Raw genomic sequence first — 15,257 nt, forward strand, 5'->3', positions numbered from 1 at the left:
ACCGCAAAGGATGATGGCCACGCCTAGGCTGATGGGAATTGTAGTTCTCGCTACCTCCCATTCGCTTCATTCGCCTAAGCAAACTTTTCTCAGAAATAGTTTTATTGAGTGATGCGCCTATGGTAATTTTGAAAAAAATTACTATTGCGGTATGACTGTATTTACAATATTGTTACATCCCTAATATATATATATATATATATATATATATATATATATATATATATATATATATATATATATATATATATATATTTGCACAGACAGGTAAAATACTTGAAAACACAACAGAGAACAACATATTGTCTGTATTTAAAAAAAAAAAAAATGTAAAGCCCAAGTTTAAACTAGAACTATCCAACGTTACGTTTGAATTTACTACTCGGTCAATAGAAAAGTATTTTCTATACAGAATGAATGTAAGAAGTATGTATTGCCAAATCAAAGACAGTAGCAAATTAAACACACTAACTAAACCCTGTCCACCTCTACATAACTAAAAAGAAAGCTGAAAAAAACATCTTCAGCCTCACACGCTCCTAACTACTGTACAACTGATGTTTAACAGAGCAAGGATATTTTCACGGTATGACTGATAATATTTTTTTCTCCTGGAGAACGTCTTGACGTTAAAAAAATCAACATTTAATTAGTGAAGTTGAAAAAACACAAAATATTATTATTACAAAATCAATATATTCAAACATTTGTTTTAAAGTGCCATTTTAAAGCAGAAAAACTGCGATGAATATTACGATATGAATACAGTTTCAGAAGGAGGTTTAAATGGCTCTATTTGATTGTTTTCTAGGGAGTCTAAAAGTACTTCTAGGGAGTCTAAAAGGTACAGAAAATAAATAATCACAACACAAAAAAATGCTTTTATTACTTTTTGTCTTGTTTCAAAAAAAAATCTCAGACCAAGTGAAAATATTGTTTATTTGTCACTGTCAGAAGAAATACGTGAAAGTGAGGAGTCTACTTGTTTTAAGGAAATTATCTGCCAGTGGGGTAAGTGAAATCATCTTGTTTTCGCTTTGAAATGTAGATATTTTGGCTAGAAACAGGACAAAACTTCTAACTAAGAAATTTTTGGCATAAATCATTAAATTCCATATAAATACAGAGATTAAGTATAATTCTATAGCTCCAAGACAATTATAATACAGACTGAACATTGCATATCTTTGCGATGTGACTATTGCGGATGCGCACATTGCAATATCGATGCTGAAACAATATATTGTGCTGCCCTAGTTTGAAAGCACCATTACTTTTAACAAGTGGCTTCATAATATTTAGCTGTTAATCTGCGAAGAGCAGCTTAGCAACGATGAAAGAGTCTAAGCTAACTTTGCATGGGGAATAAAAGATAAGCTCTGTCATAAAAGTGTTAAAGGGCTAAGAACAGATGCACAGATTTTCCAGCTCTGTCCTCTTGAATAAGTCGGCAGATCCTTAGTCTTGAGCTCTCGTAGTGTAATTATAATACAGAATGTCCCTTGTTATGTCAATTAGTGCACAGCTTTATCAAAAATGTTCTCTCGATCTGTCTAAAGATAGTCCCGTGCTGAGCTGGGCTTGAACACCAGCTCTTCTGAAATCGATCTGTATTGTCAGGGGCCTTGAATGATTCACTCTTGCAGACTAGCAGATAATGGCACCTCTGGGATCCTTAACATTGGGGCTTCATGCTGATCTGGAGCTTTCTGCCTCTGAGGAAATATCGAGGTATATGAGAGATGCTTGTGCTTCTGAGTCTGCAGCTATAGCAGAAATGCAGGTGGCTTCAAAATTAAAACTTTACTGTAGAGGATAATGCGCAGTCAGCTGGTCATAACTGGAAAATAAATATAAACAGGGTTGACTGGTTTTAAATGAAATTAATTTATCATGAGAGATGAAAGAGAGTGTGGCGTGTAATGAGAAATATTCAACTCACAAGGTGATTTATTTTCTTTTGCAAATTGCATTGTTTCATCAGTAAGTGGTGACATGTGACTGAGAGAAGCATTGACTCAACCTATTCACTCAAGTCACTTGACTACACTCAAACAATTATATTCGCTGCTTGTCCAAACTACTTACAAAAATGTGCTGAATCAACACAATTCTTGAAGCTTTTTTGGGAAAACTTAATTGTTTTATCTTCAATCCAGTTAAGTTAAATGATTTGTGTTAGAACAACATGAAGGAATTTTGTGGAACCCAGTGTTTTTTACAGTGTAATTCAGAAACAAAGAAGAGTGTCTCATTGAATCACTCACTCATACTTATAATAAAACTATTTTAGTCTCATGTAGATTTTGTAGTTTTGCGATTGGGTTAAATGCACATAAGTGTTGTCCAGCCACTAAAGTCTTCCAGCGAAAGATTGATGGTGACATCAACAACACGTGACCCTCTACCTTTTAAACAACTGTGACATGGTACTTTAAATATTCAGTCTGAAATATCATGTAAGTAAAGCTTAGTAATACAGTAAGTCTATTTCCTGCACCCCGCTGGCCAACCACTAAGCATACAGTTGTCGCTTTAGGACAAATTGTGTGAGATAGTGAGACCAGCGATCCTTGCATGCATGAAATATTGCCCATTATGACAAGTTTTTCTTGTTACACAAGTGAAAACGTGAAAGATAAAATGCAGTTTTTTGTTCAGAATTGTAGTGTTATACTATAAGTTTTCTACTGTCATCTTTAAGGTGCGCATTAGTGATATCAGAAGCATGGCTATGGACAACAGGGGTCGGACCGTGTTTCAAAGATATTATGCTAACTGGTTAGCATTTTACCTACTGCACCTTTAAGTTTAATTATCTATGATGGACTAATATCTATTTTAATTATAGGTTGAGAATTCTTATGTGTAAGATTTCTTATATGTATACAAAATACTAATTCATATTCATTAGTTAATTGTTCTTTCTTTTATACATTGTAATAAATGATGTTTGTTTGATTACCATTTGCACAACAGGTTTTACATCAAATACTATGGTTAAAGTATGTTTTTTGCAGCAAAACTGTGGTTAGTTTGTGATTACAATTGTATTTCAAGTACAATACTACAAATAAAAGCCTAAAAAAATCTAGATTTCAAGAGTTCAAGTGTTTATTCACATTACATTCATTCAGCAACACTGAATCATTAACAAACCACTGAAACATTCATTCAACCAATTAATTAAGGTAGCAACAATTAGCTTTGGATGAGTTAAAACCATTTTGTTGACGGAGCAAACAACGTCAAAAGAAGCTGCCAATATTTCACCATAAGTGAAATAAGTGGCGATATTAACTTAATATTATTAGTTGACTGAGTTTTCAATTGAACTGTTGTATACAAAACAGTAGGTGTTGGTTTGAATGTTAGCATGACTGCCGCTTATCCTCTCAACTCTCATGTTGTCATCTGTTTCACCCCTGAGAGCTCTTACCAGCAGAGTGCTTATGATAGACTGAGAGCTAACAGTCTTCATAAAGCGTGATACTATCTGAAAGTACAGAAGTGCTTAGTCAGCTCCTGCAGGAGCAGTTAGCCAAGCACAAGAGGGATTATTTTGGAGTGCAGGAACCGAAATCAATACCAATCTAAATAGAGAAACACGCGCATGTGCGATTCTGTGTGTTTACACAAGCCTGGAAGCTTGTCGATAAATTGGATCAGCGCTGATCATCTTTCAACTGACCCCCATTAAACATATGCCGTGTCCTTTATTGCTATACATGATTCTGCTCATGTTAATCAATTAGTTTCTTCATGACCTCATCATATGAGAGCTGAACTTCACAAAAATAATATGCAGAATCATTCTACAGGGATATAATTGTCTATTAACAGCCCGTCTCCTCACAGAGTTGAAGAAAAGCCTGTGTGTGCCTGTGAAAAAAGACCAGAACAGGAAAGCTAATTATCACCACTGACACTCCCACTGTTAACACTACGCCAGCTAAAGCGGAGAGTGTGAGCACACGAGGCTAATATGCAAATACTGCTGTTAATTATGGAATGCTTGGTTGTGGAATAAGGTTTTTTTTTTCTCACGCGCAGGTTAGGCAAAGCCAGTTAGCGCTTCTTATTTTAGCGAATCGCTAGACTCATTTTAAATCAGCTGATGGCAGTGATCTGTGCATATTATGTATTCCTGGGTTTCTGCAAACTCTTAAATATCAAGCGATCAGTCAAATGGTGTTATTGATCATATTATGTGTTCAGCAGAATAAAGAAACTCATCAAGGTTTGAAACCACTTTAGAGTGAGTAAATAGTGAGTATATTTTAATTTCCAAAACTATCCTGTTAACATTTAATCTGTAAAACATACAGTCTAATTTTATTCTACTTGTACAATTTTTTTAGGACAATATTTTTTTTTTCTATTAAGTACAACTACTTTTTTTAACACTTTAACTGACTGCTTTTTAATATAAAACATAACATAGATTTAAACTACCAGTCCTACTGCACCCAACCCAGTCTGAGTTGGGATTGAATCGGCAATTCTTTGTATGGCAGTCGGTTGTTCTAACAAGGAGGCCATGGCCTGTAGAGCACCTTTTGGGGTCAGAGGAGTGAGATTAACCTGCATAGCACTTCACTAGCTGGTCTCCGTTACACTCACCCCCCTAAACCTCACCCCCATCCCAGACGAGCCCCCACTTTAACTCACTGTACCTACTGCATCCAACCCGGTCAGGGCTAGGATCGAACCGGCGGAGTCGGTTGCTCTATTAAGAAGGCTATATACCATGGCCTCTAGCATTTGTCGCTAGAGCACCTTTTGAGGTCAGAAGTTTACCTGCATAGCACTTCACTAGCTGGCCTCTGTTACAAATATAATATTTAATTAGTAACTTATTATTAAAACTGAGAAGTTGATATCTCAGTGACGGATCCCTAAAGAAGTCAATAACAACATTTGAAATTTGTTACTAGTAACCACAGACATGAAAAATTAGTTCTATCCAAGTATTGCAACTGTATTTTGTAGGCAACAGTGTACAATGAAGAATTACTACAATAAAGGACTGGATAAATATTAACATTTAATTTAGTACTAATATCCAGTGAAAAAGTACTTGTAGGCGACGCAGTGGCAGAGTGGGTAGCACGTTCGCCTCACAGCAGGAAGGTTGCTGTTTGGAGCCGCGGCTGAGTGAATTGGCATTTATGTGTGTAGTTTACTTGTTCACCCCGAGTTTGCGTGTGTTTCCGCCGGGTGCTCTGGTTTTCCCCACAGTCCAAAGACATGTGGTACAGGTGAATTGGGTATGCTAAAATTGACCATAGTGTAAGAGTGTGTGTGAATGTGTGTATGGATGTTTCCCAGTGATGGGTTGCGGCTGGACGGGCAACTGCTGCGTAAAAAATATGCTGAATAATTTGGCGGTTCATTATGCTATGGCGACCCCAGATTAATAAATAGACTAAACTGGAAAGAGAATGAATGAATGAATGAAAAGGTATTGTGTGTATATAAAAAGCACTAAAAAGCAACTATAATGAATAAGTACTTGTCAAAATACACTAGTATAAAAAAATCAACAGATAGAAGCATGGCTTATGGATTACTTTACTTTTTTTATTGTCCACAAGTGAAAATTTATCTTAGGTTTCACCACACAACCACATTTGCACTCACATGCCACATATCATGGAAAACAAGCAACACAAATACATTTCATAGCTAGCAGCTAGCTCTCTGCAACTATCATATGGTTGCCCACTGAAGCTAAGCAGGGCTGCGCCCGGTTAGTACTTGGATGGGGGACCACATGAGAAAGACTGGAAAAGCAAGGTTGCTGCTGGAAGTGGTGTGAGTGAGACCAGCACGGGGACGCTCAACCTGCGTTCTGTGTGGGTCCTAAATGTGTGAGTTCCTGACTGACTAGTCATTAAAAATCCCAGAATGTCCCTCAAACCCGGGCATCCTGGCCAAATCTGCCCATGGCCTCCTAACCATCTCCATAACACAATAGACTTCATTACTCAATTTCCTCTCCACCAATCAGCTGTCTGGTGCAATATGGCTACCGTCGCATCATCAAGGTGGATGCTGGACACTGGTGGTAGATGTGTAAAAAAGATGTGTAAAAAGTGATTTGAGTGTCCAGAAAAGCGCTATATAAATGTTAGGAATTATTAATATAATATAATCACATTAAAAACTAAATTAAACCCTAAAACCCAGTACTTAAAATTCTAATGGCAGTCGACAAAATGGACATTTAATACTCATTTTTCTTTACTTATGGTTGCCTTAAACGTCTTTTAGATTAAATGTTAAACAGCTTGCTAATGTCATGATCACTGTCTAGCAGCTATAGTAAAAATGATTATAAACATGGATATTGCTGTCCAGCTTAAAACTGGATGGAATAACAGAGACTGAGGTTTTACTGGTTAATTTTCAGAGAGGGAGTTTAAAGGCATCAGGAACTAAAAGCTCAAGTAAATATGACCAAATAGGAATAAGTGGATTTAACTGCATTTGCTGTTATTACAGTTATTATTGTTATTCTGAGGCATTTGTGGAATTATAGTCATTATTTATGACATTTGGACTGGAATTTTTTATATATATTTATTTGGAGTGTGCCAGAAGCATAAGACACTTGATGAGAAGATTGGTCTGTTGAGTTTGTTGCTTGTTCACTTCCCTCAACATTATTATGAACAAATGTCAGTCTTTTTGTAATTAGCAGCATGGGAATACAGCTTAAATAGACATAGTGCTATAGAATGAATACTAATCACATACTCACTGAGTCATCCATTCAACGCAGCAAATCTTCGCTGTAGTGCTGCAAGGTCTCCTATAATACAGTGATTCTTTTCAATGACTATTGAAATGAAAACTGAATTGATAAATGACACCAGTTTGTATGGTGTTCACATTCTTCATGACAAACTCTTTTGTCTTTTAGATGAATAGAATTTTTCCTTGAATGTAAAAACATGTATTTTTAATACATGACCGCAATTATAAATAGAATCTATTTATACTCAAGTTTTTGTTTTATTTGTGTGTTTGTTGTGTATTAAGTGGTGTTCAGCAAGTTTGTTAGTGGACACAAAAGTATCAGCAGTGGGTAGCGCTGTCGCCTCACAGCAAGAAAGTCAGTGGTTCGAGCCTCGGCGGGGTCAGTTGGCATTTCTGTGTGAGTTTACATGTTCTCCCTGTGTTCTTGTGGGTATCCTTCAGGTACTCTGGTTTCCCCCACAAGTCCAAAGACGTGCTATAGGTGAATCGGGTAAGCTAAATTGTCTGTAGTGTATGACTGTAAATGAGAGTGCATGGGTGTTTCCCAGTGATAGGTTGCAGCTGGAAAGGCATCTTATGCGTAAAACGTATGCTGGATAAGTTGTTGGTTCATTAACCCTGATTAATAAAGGCACTATGCCGAAAAGAAAATGAATAAATGAATGAATTTTTGATTAAACTTAATAGATGTGCGATTATGCTTATTATAGAAAGTTATGATTGACCAATCATAATCAAGTATTCCGTAGAGTTGTAATAAATGTAAAAAAAAAAAAAAACATTTATTAAACCTGATTAAGAAATTTTTTATTAGATTTTTAAGTTAAAGTTTAATTAAGTAATTATTTTTTGTCAGTTATTTTAAATCAAACCCAGAATTTAATAAAAAAATGAATAGAAATTGAATTATTGAAAATAATCAAATTGGTTTCATGGACCACACACCTTTGAACTTGTGGATGAAAACATTTCTTTTATTCATAGAAATGCGTATTGTGATAAATATTGATTTGCTCAATATTAACAAATTACAAATGCAAATGGTTTTGTTTATATGATGTGGCCACAGCTATATTACTCTGCAGCCCAAGACCGGTTACTCACTGAAGTTAAGCAAGGCTGAGCCTGGTCACTACCTTGATGGAAGACCTCATGGGAAAACTAGATTGCTGTTTGAAGCAGTGTTAATGAGGCCAGCAGGGGGCGCTCAACCTGTGGTCTGTGTGAGTCTTAATGACCCAGTAAAGTGAGGGTGACACTAGCCTATCAATGAGCACCATCTTTCGGATGAGATGTATAACCGAGATCCTGACTTTGTGGTCATTAAAAATCGAATGGATCTTCTCGTTAAGAGCAGGGATGTAACCCCGGTGTCCTGGCCAAATTCCCTACATCGGCCCCTACCGATCATGGTCTTCCAATCATATACCGAATTGGCTTTATCACGGTCTCTCCACTTCCCCAATAGCTGGTGTGTGGTGAGCGCACTGGCGACCCTGTCCTGTGGTTGCCATCGCATCATCTATGTGTATGCTGCATTATATGATTTTACTACTATTTTTTTTATCATCATTTTATGCTACCTTTTTCACTTTAGAGGTATGCTAACATGATTTTAAAATGAAAACCATAATTTCACAGTTTAAATGATTACAGTTTTAATAATTGATATTTTAGTGGTAGATTTAAGCATTTAAAAATTTAAGTTATTCAAAAAGTTAAATACATTTTGTTGAGGGTATGAATAGGCATGACCTCATATATCTATTGTAATTTTATTTGTCATAATCTATTATACGATAATGTCTGCATTTATGTATGATTTTGTTTTAAATATATATAAATGATATAATATTCACAGTCTTTTATACTGTTAGTCTTTTAAATTTAACTGAATAGTTAAATAAATGAAAATTGTGTCATCATTTACTCATCCTTGTTTCAAACCTTTGCGTTTCTTTCTTGTTGAACACAAAGATATTTTGAAAAATGTTGCAAACCTGTAACCATTAAATTCCACAGAACCTATTTGTCTTATACTAGGAAAGTCAATTGTTACAGGTTTTCAGCTTTCATCAGAATGTCGTCATTTTTGTTAAACAGAAACTCAAAAAGGTTTGGAACCAATTAAGGATGTGTAAATATTGGGTAAATGTACATTTTGAGTGAACTATCCCTTTAAAACAAAGCTCTTAAAGTAAATGAACATGGACATAATCTTCTCTGAAGTGAAGGAAACACATTCATGAACTCAAAACACACCATCATGGCTGTTTAAAAGTTTGCTCAAAGTTTTCTCTCTCTTGTGTTTTTATTCTGTAGAGTCACAGTGCACATTGTGTGGTGAGGCCGAAGGTGAGTGTGTTCCTCGTCTGTGATAGTCTACAGTGTGTGTCTGTGTGAAGGGTTCAGAAAGCCCCCTGCTCTGGGTTTAAAGCTCATTTATCATGATGTGGTCATTGTGTTGTGATTCCTCTCCGCTTGCATCATCACAGCCAACTGTGGAGAATCCCTGCTTCACTGCTGCTCGATCTGCTCTGCTCACATGACTGATCCACACTCACACATTCAGCAGGACAACTGCTCTCATCTTCTTTCTTTCTTTCTTTCTTTCTTTCTTTCTTTCTTTCTTTCTTTCTTTCTTTCTTTCTTTCTTTCTTTCTTTCTTTCTTTCTTTCTTTCTTTCTTTCTTTCTTTCTTTCTTTCTTTCTTTCTTTCATTCTACCTTCCTTTTTTACTACCGTCTTTTCCTTCCTTCCTTCCTTCCTTCCTTTCTTATTACCTTCCTTCCATTCTTTCTTTCTTTCTTTTTTCTTTCTTTCTCCCTTGCTTTTCATTTTTTTTCTGTCTTGTTTGATCTGATCTCGGGTTTCTTATGCAGATTTTGTGTTTTGCATGTTTCAGTGTAAATCAGTGCTGAATTTGCTAAATAGACTGATGAAGATTGATAAATGTTGTCTCCAAGACTAATTTCTTTATCATAGTCCACATATATGTGCTGTAAATTGTCCTAGAGGTAAAATATGAGGTCTCCCATTTTAGTGTTTGCAATAAATAAACTTTTAAAAAGTGTTGTTATTCGTAGAGAAACGTATTAAAGCCACCAAATAGACCGTTTGTGAAAATAAAACAGCATACTTATTCTGACCTAGCTAATAATTCTAGCTGTGCTTATTAAAATTCTATTGTGCTTTTTAAAATATATAAAAGATGAATTATTATTTTTTTACCTGATTACTTCTTGCTCAGTCGATATATGTTGGTTTGAAGCAAGAGACGCCATTTTAAAATGTAATAGACATCGATATAGTTACTTTCATTCATTTTATTCTTTAAGAAATTATAACTGTGAATGGTTTTAAAATACTATTTGGAAAATCATATGAAATCTAGATTAATATAGATACAATTTAGTAATTGTTTGTAAAATGTTTTTTATTTTTCTCCTATCATTTTGTGGATTCTTTCAATTTTGAAATCATGTGATATTTTATATTGATACAATGTAATTTTGTGCAGGTAAATGGTCTAAAAGATAAAATTTTTGTTTACTATTTTTAACACGCAAAAGCAGTATTTATTGAAGTAAACCACAATTTAACACTTTACTCAAAACCTGCTTATGGAAAATCCAGAGAATTGTCAACAACTTTGCAGAAATTATACAAACTCAGATTATTAATTTCATTTTATTTTTGACTTAGTCCCTTTATTAATCGGGGTTCGCCACAGCGGAATGAACCACCAACTTATCCAGCATGGAAAACACCAATACACTCATTCACACTCATGCAGTATGACCAATTTAGCCTATTTAGCAACGACAACTGACCCAGCCGAGGCTTGATCCAGCGACCTTCTTGCTGTGAGGCGATTGTGTTACCCACTTATAATCTTTATGTTTATACATTATTAGCAAAGTCATAGTAAATACACTGTGAGTATTCGCCTTTTCTGCCTCTTAAGAGATGCATGGAAAGAGAAAAAGATGATGGTGAAAAATAGTTGGATTATTCTAAAAGCACAAAGAGAACAAAATACAGGATGACAGTTTGCCAAGCTAGAGGCCATAACCTCTTTCAATACAAACAGTCTTCAAAAACCTGCACTTCATCCAAGTGGCAGCAGAGATGTTTTGGAGGCTGCTGTTGGGCATTGAGCCTGTGTGGGTCAGAGTTAAACAGCTGGAAGAAATCTATAACTGCAGAAACACACAATACACACAGCCCTGTGCTGTAGTACACTACAGTCTGACGGGTTAGCAAAGAGAACAGTCTGACACTGAGAACATACAGTAAGGCTTCTGCAGGAATCACATCGTAATGTTTGTTTGATGTGTTTATTAAATGTTCTGCTGTACATTGTACAGTAGCATGGTATCACGTTGTTGCATGTTTATTACCCTGGCAAAGATATTTAGTGCAGTGGTATAATGAACATCATCACTGGCTACTATATTTTGTGACATAAAAGAGTAATTTTGTTAACCTTGTTTTAATTAAAGGGATCATGGATTATCTACATTCCTTTCACTAGTTTGAAACCTGTTTGGTTTTCTTTCTGCTGTTGAATGCAAAAGAAGAAACTTTCAATAATTTTGGCAACCAACAGCCATTGACTTCCATAGCATTTTTATTTTGTTTCTTCTTTTGGAATTTAGCAGCAACATTCTTCAAAACATCTTCTATTGTATTTTACAGAAGACATTTTATTTATTACTGGGTTTTCTTACCCTAAAAGCTTTTTTAAAAATCATATAATCATGAATAAATCAAATCCATGTGGATTTAACAAGCTCTACACCATTCAAAAGTTGGTAAGATTTTTATTATTTATTTTTTGCTAATAAAAAGTCCCTTATGCTCACTTGGCTGCATTCATACACCAACATATACAGTAAAATTGTACTGCTGTCAGAAACTATTACAGTTTAATTAAAATTGAAATGCATATTTAATTTTTTTATATGAAACTTTTTATATTTATACTTTTTATATTTTTCTGACAAGGCAAAGCAGAATTTTTTTGCACCATTGGTCCACTTTTCAGTAACCCTATCCTTCCATCCTTTATCCTTTTCCATACGGGGCTTTAGAAAAAAGAAAAAAATTATACACTATATATTAAACTCAGGGAGTGACAGACTATACAACATCTATGCAATAATAAAAAAGTAGCTGTGAATATCATGGCAAACAAACTCCAATTGTCAGATAATATTTGGCTCACACACCTCCAGATTTCATCCCTTTTTTCCCCTCATACAGAAGGGATATTGTGCCAGTAAATGAGTCGTTAACCAAACCATGAGATTTAGACACAATCATTATTTTTAATCAATTGGCAAACATACTTACAGTGCTTGTAACAACATCCTGAAACAAAAATGGAAACCCTTTTCCCGCCATTATCCCCTTAAAACTACAGAAAATGACCTTAATAATGACTCATGATTTTGGGTTAAGAGGTTACTTCAGACTTGCGGAAGCAATGTTGTAAAAATACAGCATTTGATAGGGAATGTGAGAGTGAGAAGAAAAATAAAAAATTTTAGAGAGAGAGAGACTGCTTGTTGGATTTTAGTAATACTAAAAATATTTTGATGTGTATTTACAGTATGTATATATTTTTATTTCCTTCTTCTTTTTTTACTAATAGCATTTATATTATTGTTTCAATTATTGTGTGTTTTGATAATTTACTGGTTTAAAGTTGGCTTGAGATTTTTTTTTAAACAAAAAAAAAACTACATTAGTTTGAAAAGTAAGCCTTTTGTGACAGTTTAATAGTTTTGACTGTCATTTGGTCAGTTTGATGCATTTTTAAAGATTTTTTTTTTAAACAGTACAAGAGTTCACTCTTAGCTGATTATAAAAGCTTGTTTGGCATGCTGTCCCGGGAGAGAGCCCTGAGCTCATGAGATCCTCGAGCCCAGGGTTCCCTCCTGTTGCAAAGCGGGAGGGGAGTTTGAGCTCCGGTAGATCTCGAGAATTCCCCTGCTGTAGTAAACGATGAACATTAAGTGATTGCTCTTTGGAGATAACTACATACTAGAAGCATGTCTATGGTGCCGATTTGGATTAGTCAATTAACTTAATTTGCGTGTTTTTGGACAGTGGGAGGAAACCGGGGAACCCGGGGGAAATCCACGTGAGCACGGTGAGAGTGCAAACTCCACACAGAAATGTCTGCTGGTTTGGTAAAGCCTGGAACCAGAGACATTCTCGCTGTGAGGCAACAGTGCTACGCACTGGGCCACCTTGTCACCCATCTAGGAAGAAGGAGGATAGGGGTGGAAGGGAGGACTCTTCAAAACCAAGATAGCAGTGGAATGAAACCCAGGGTATTTATAGTAGTTTAGGAGTCATCTGATTGGAGCGTAGTGAATTGGATAATGTGGATCCAGCCGCTAGCAATCATAAGCACGTGATCCTCTCGAAATTTGTCTATACATAAACTTCACTTAATTACAAATATGTTTAGGTAATTTTCAATTTTATTTTTGTTTCGTTTTTTTATAGAATTTAATACACTTTGAAGTCCAACAAGTATAAAAAATAGATTTCTTTCATTTTTGCTAATTTGAGAAATGTTTGAGGAAAGTTGTTGTATTTTCACAGTCATGCATTATGTTTGGTGTTTGCATTTTCCAGATATGTTGTTGTAGTTTGAGATACAGAATGTCTAAGTGCTCTTGCTTTCAGATATAAACTCAAAAGTTGTGTTCCTTCCAACAACAACAACAAAAAAACAGAATTGAATATGTTGATGTGTTACTTAACATTTCGTTACTTGACACATTGTCATTTTGGCAGCCCTGAGTTGCATTTCAACATACTGTTTATTTGTTCCTAAAATATTGATTTCGTATCAGTGACTGGTGGTGTATCAAAGCCAGCATTTTACTGCTGATGTAACCCAAAGGTGTCCAACTATTATTATTAAAGGCTGTTAAAAATGTATTTTTATTAAATGCTTGCAAATCCAAGAGGAACTTACTTCTCTTAAGAACTATTCATGAAATACAAGTCAATGGTTTCGAGCACAATGAGAGAGAAATACTGTATAAAGTGTATAGTATTCCAACCTGAAAAAACAAACAAACATGTTGTTTCTGGTAATACTGTATATTAAGGTCTTATAACGTGAAGCAATCAATCTGTGCATAGAATTGAGCATTAATAGCATGAATATATCAATAGTACTACAACTAATAAGAATACCTCTTGAGCATGTTTACATCTTCACCAGCTTCGTGACACACTTTCTTTCACTTGACTTCATGACTTCAATATATTGTCAGAAGCCATATTAAATATGTTTTACCAGATATTTTGTTTCCAAAAGGGCTGGTAGTTGCTTGCTTGAATTTGAGAAATCACTAAGGACCACTAAAAATCTTCTTTAAAGTCCCCATAAAATCAAAATAAAGTTTTTTAGATGTTAGTATCAGTATGTTAGACTCAAGGATACCTATAAGCTAGTGTATAATCTAGTTAATTAAAAAGGGTGAGGAGCTACACTGAGCTGCTCTTCAAGTTTCATTCAAATCTAGTCACACATCAAACAAAAATGCATATTTCAAAGCACTTTAAGTGACCTTTTATGCTCTTTTGATTAATGTCAGCTACAAGTATATCTTTACATTTAAAGGGAAAGTTCACCCCAAAAATGAAAATTTTCTCATCATTTCCTCACACAATCAACCTGTAAATTGGTTTCTTCTGTTAAACACAAAACAAGACATTCTGAAGAAGGTTTAGTATCAGCAGACAAAATTATACAATGCCTCATACTTTATTTTAGAATTAAATCTTACATTGTATGTACTTTCATTTTAGTTGTCTTTTTATTTCATTTTACTTTCCAAAATGAATCATCTTTGCACTTAACAAGTTTTTAATGATAATAAAGCTTGTTAACAAGTTTCTAATGATTAACGAAGGAATTATAATGATTTGTTTTGTTATTTCATTTTCATTTACAAGTAGCAGCTTTACAGCTACTGTATATTTCTGTCTGTTTGCATCCCACCTTTTTGTGCCCTCTTGCATCATAGTCGCAAACTGCTGTTACACCTAAAACATGTTCTTAATTCCTTAGTGCGGTGGCGCCACACACAGAGGTAATGGTCTTTTTGAAGTGTCACCCATGTATATAATACAACAATTAGAACAACAGACTTTGGTTGCATTTTGTTGGAATAAAATTCCATCATGTTCAATAAAAATGGTCAGTTTTCTTCGATGTCAAAAATATTAGTAATTTATTGGATTCAATTGAATAATTCAATTCACAGAATGATACCGTCAATATAATGCAAGAATTACATTCAGGAGGTGCCCAACAATTTTAATTTTCTGACTCCAACCTTTATTGGCAGCTGATATTAACAGGTGGAGTTTAGTGAAGTTTGTCACTTGTCAATTATTCTTCAGTCTTCCATTGGCCGCACCCATACATACATCCTCTTTTTCTATGAATTCTCTGCA

General features: G+C 35.0%; 1 protein-coding gene across 11 annotated transcripts in view; it reads left to right on the top strand.

The window, feature by feature from the left end:
• The window catches only part of dlgap2a (discs, large (Drosophila) homolog-associated protein 2a), a 249,872-nt gene that overhangs the window by 114,854 nt on the left and 119,761 nt on the right, over positions 1-15,257 (top strand). For 6 of the 11 annotated variants that reach the window (XM_087290537.1, XM_087290539.1, XM_087290543.1 and 3 more), the window contains one exon: positions 9,088-9,120. The exons of the other annotated variants lie outside the window; for them this stretch is intronic. Coding sequence is in view for 2 of the 6 variants with exons in the window: in XM_087290543.1 (XP_087146669.1) it covers positions 9,088-9,120 (33 nt within the window). In the remaining 4 variants the exon portion in view is untranslated. The remainder of the gene's footprint in view (positions 1-9,087; positions 9,121-15,257) is intronic. 11 annotated transcript variants of the gene reach the window in all.

This window comes from Danio rerio, chromosome 17, assembly GCF_052040795.2.
Source record: "Danio rerio strain M-AB ecotype USA chromosome 17, GRCz13ab, whole genome shotgun sequence".
NCBI lineage: Eukaryota > Metazoa > Chordata > Actinopteri > Cypriniformes > Danionidae > Danio > Danio rerio.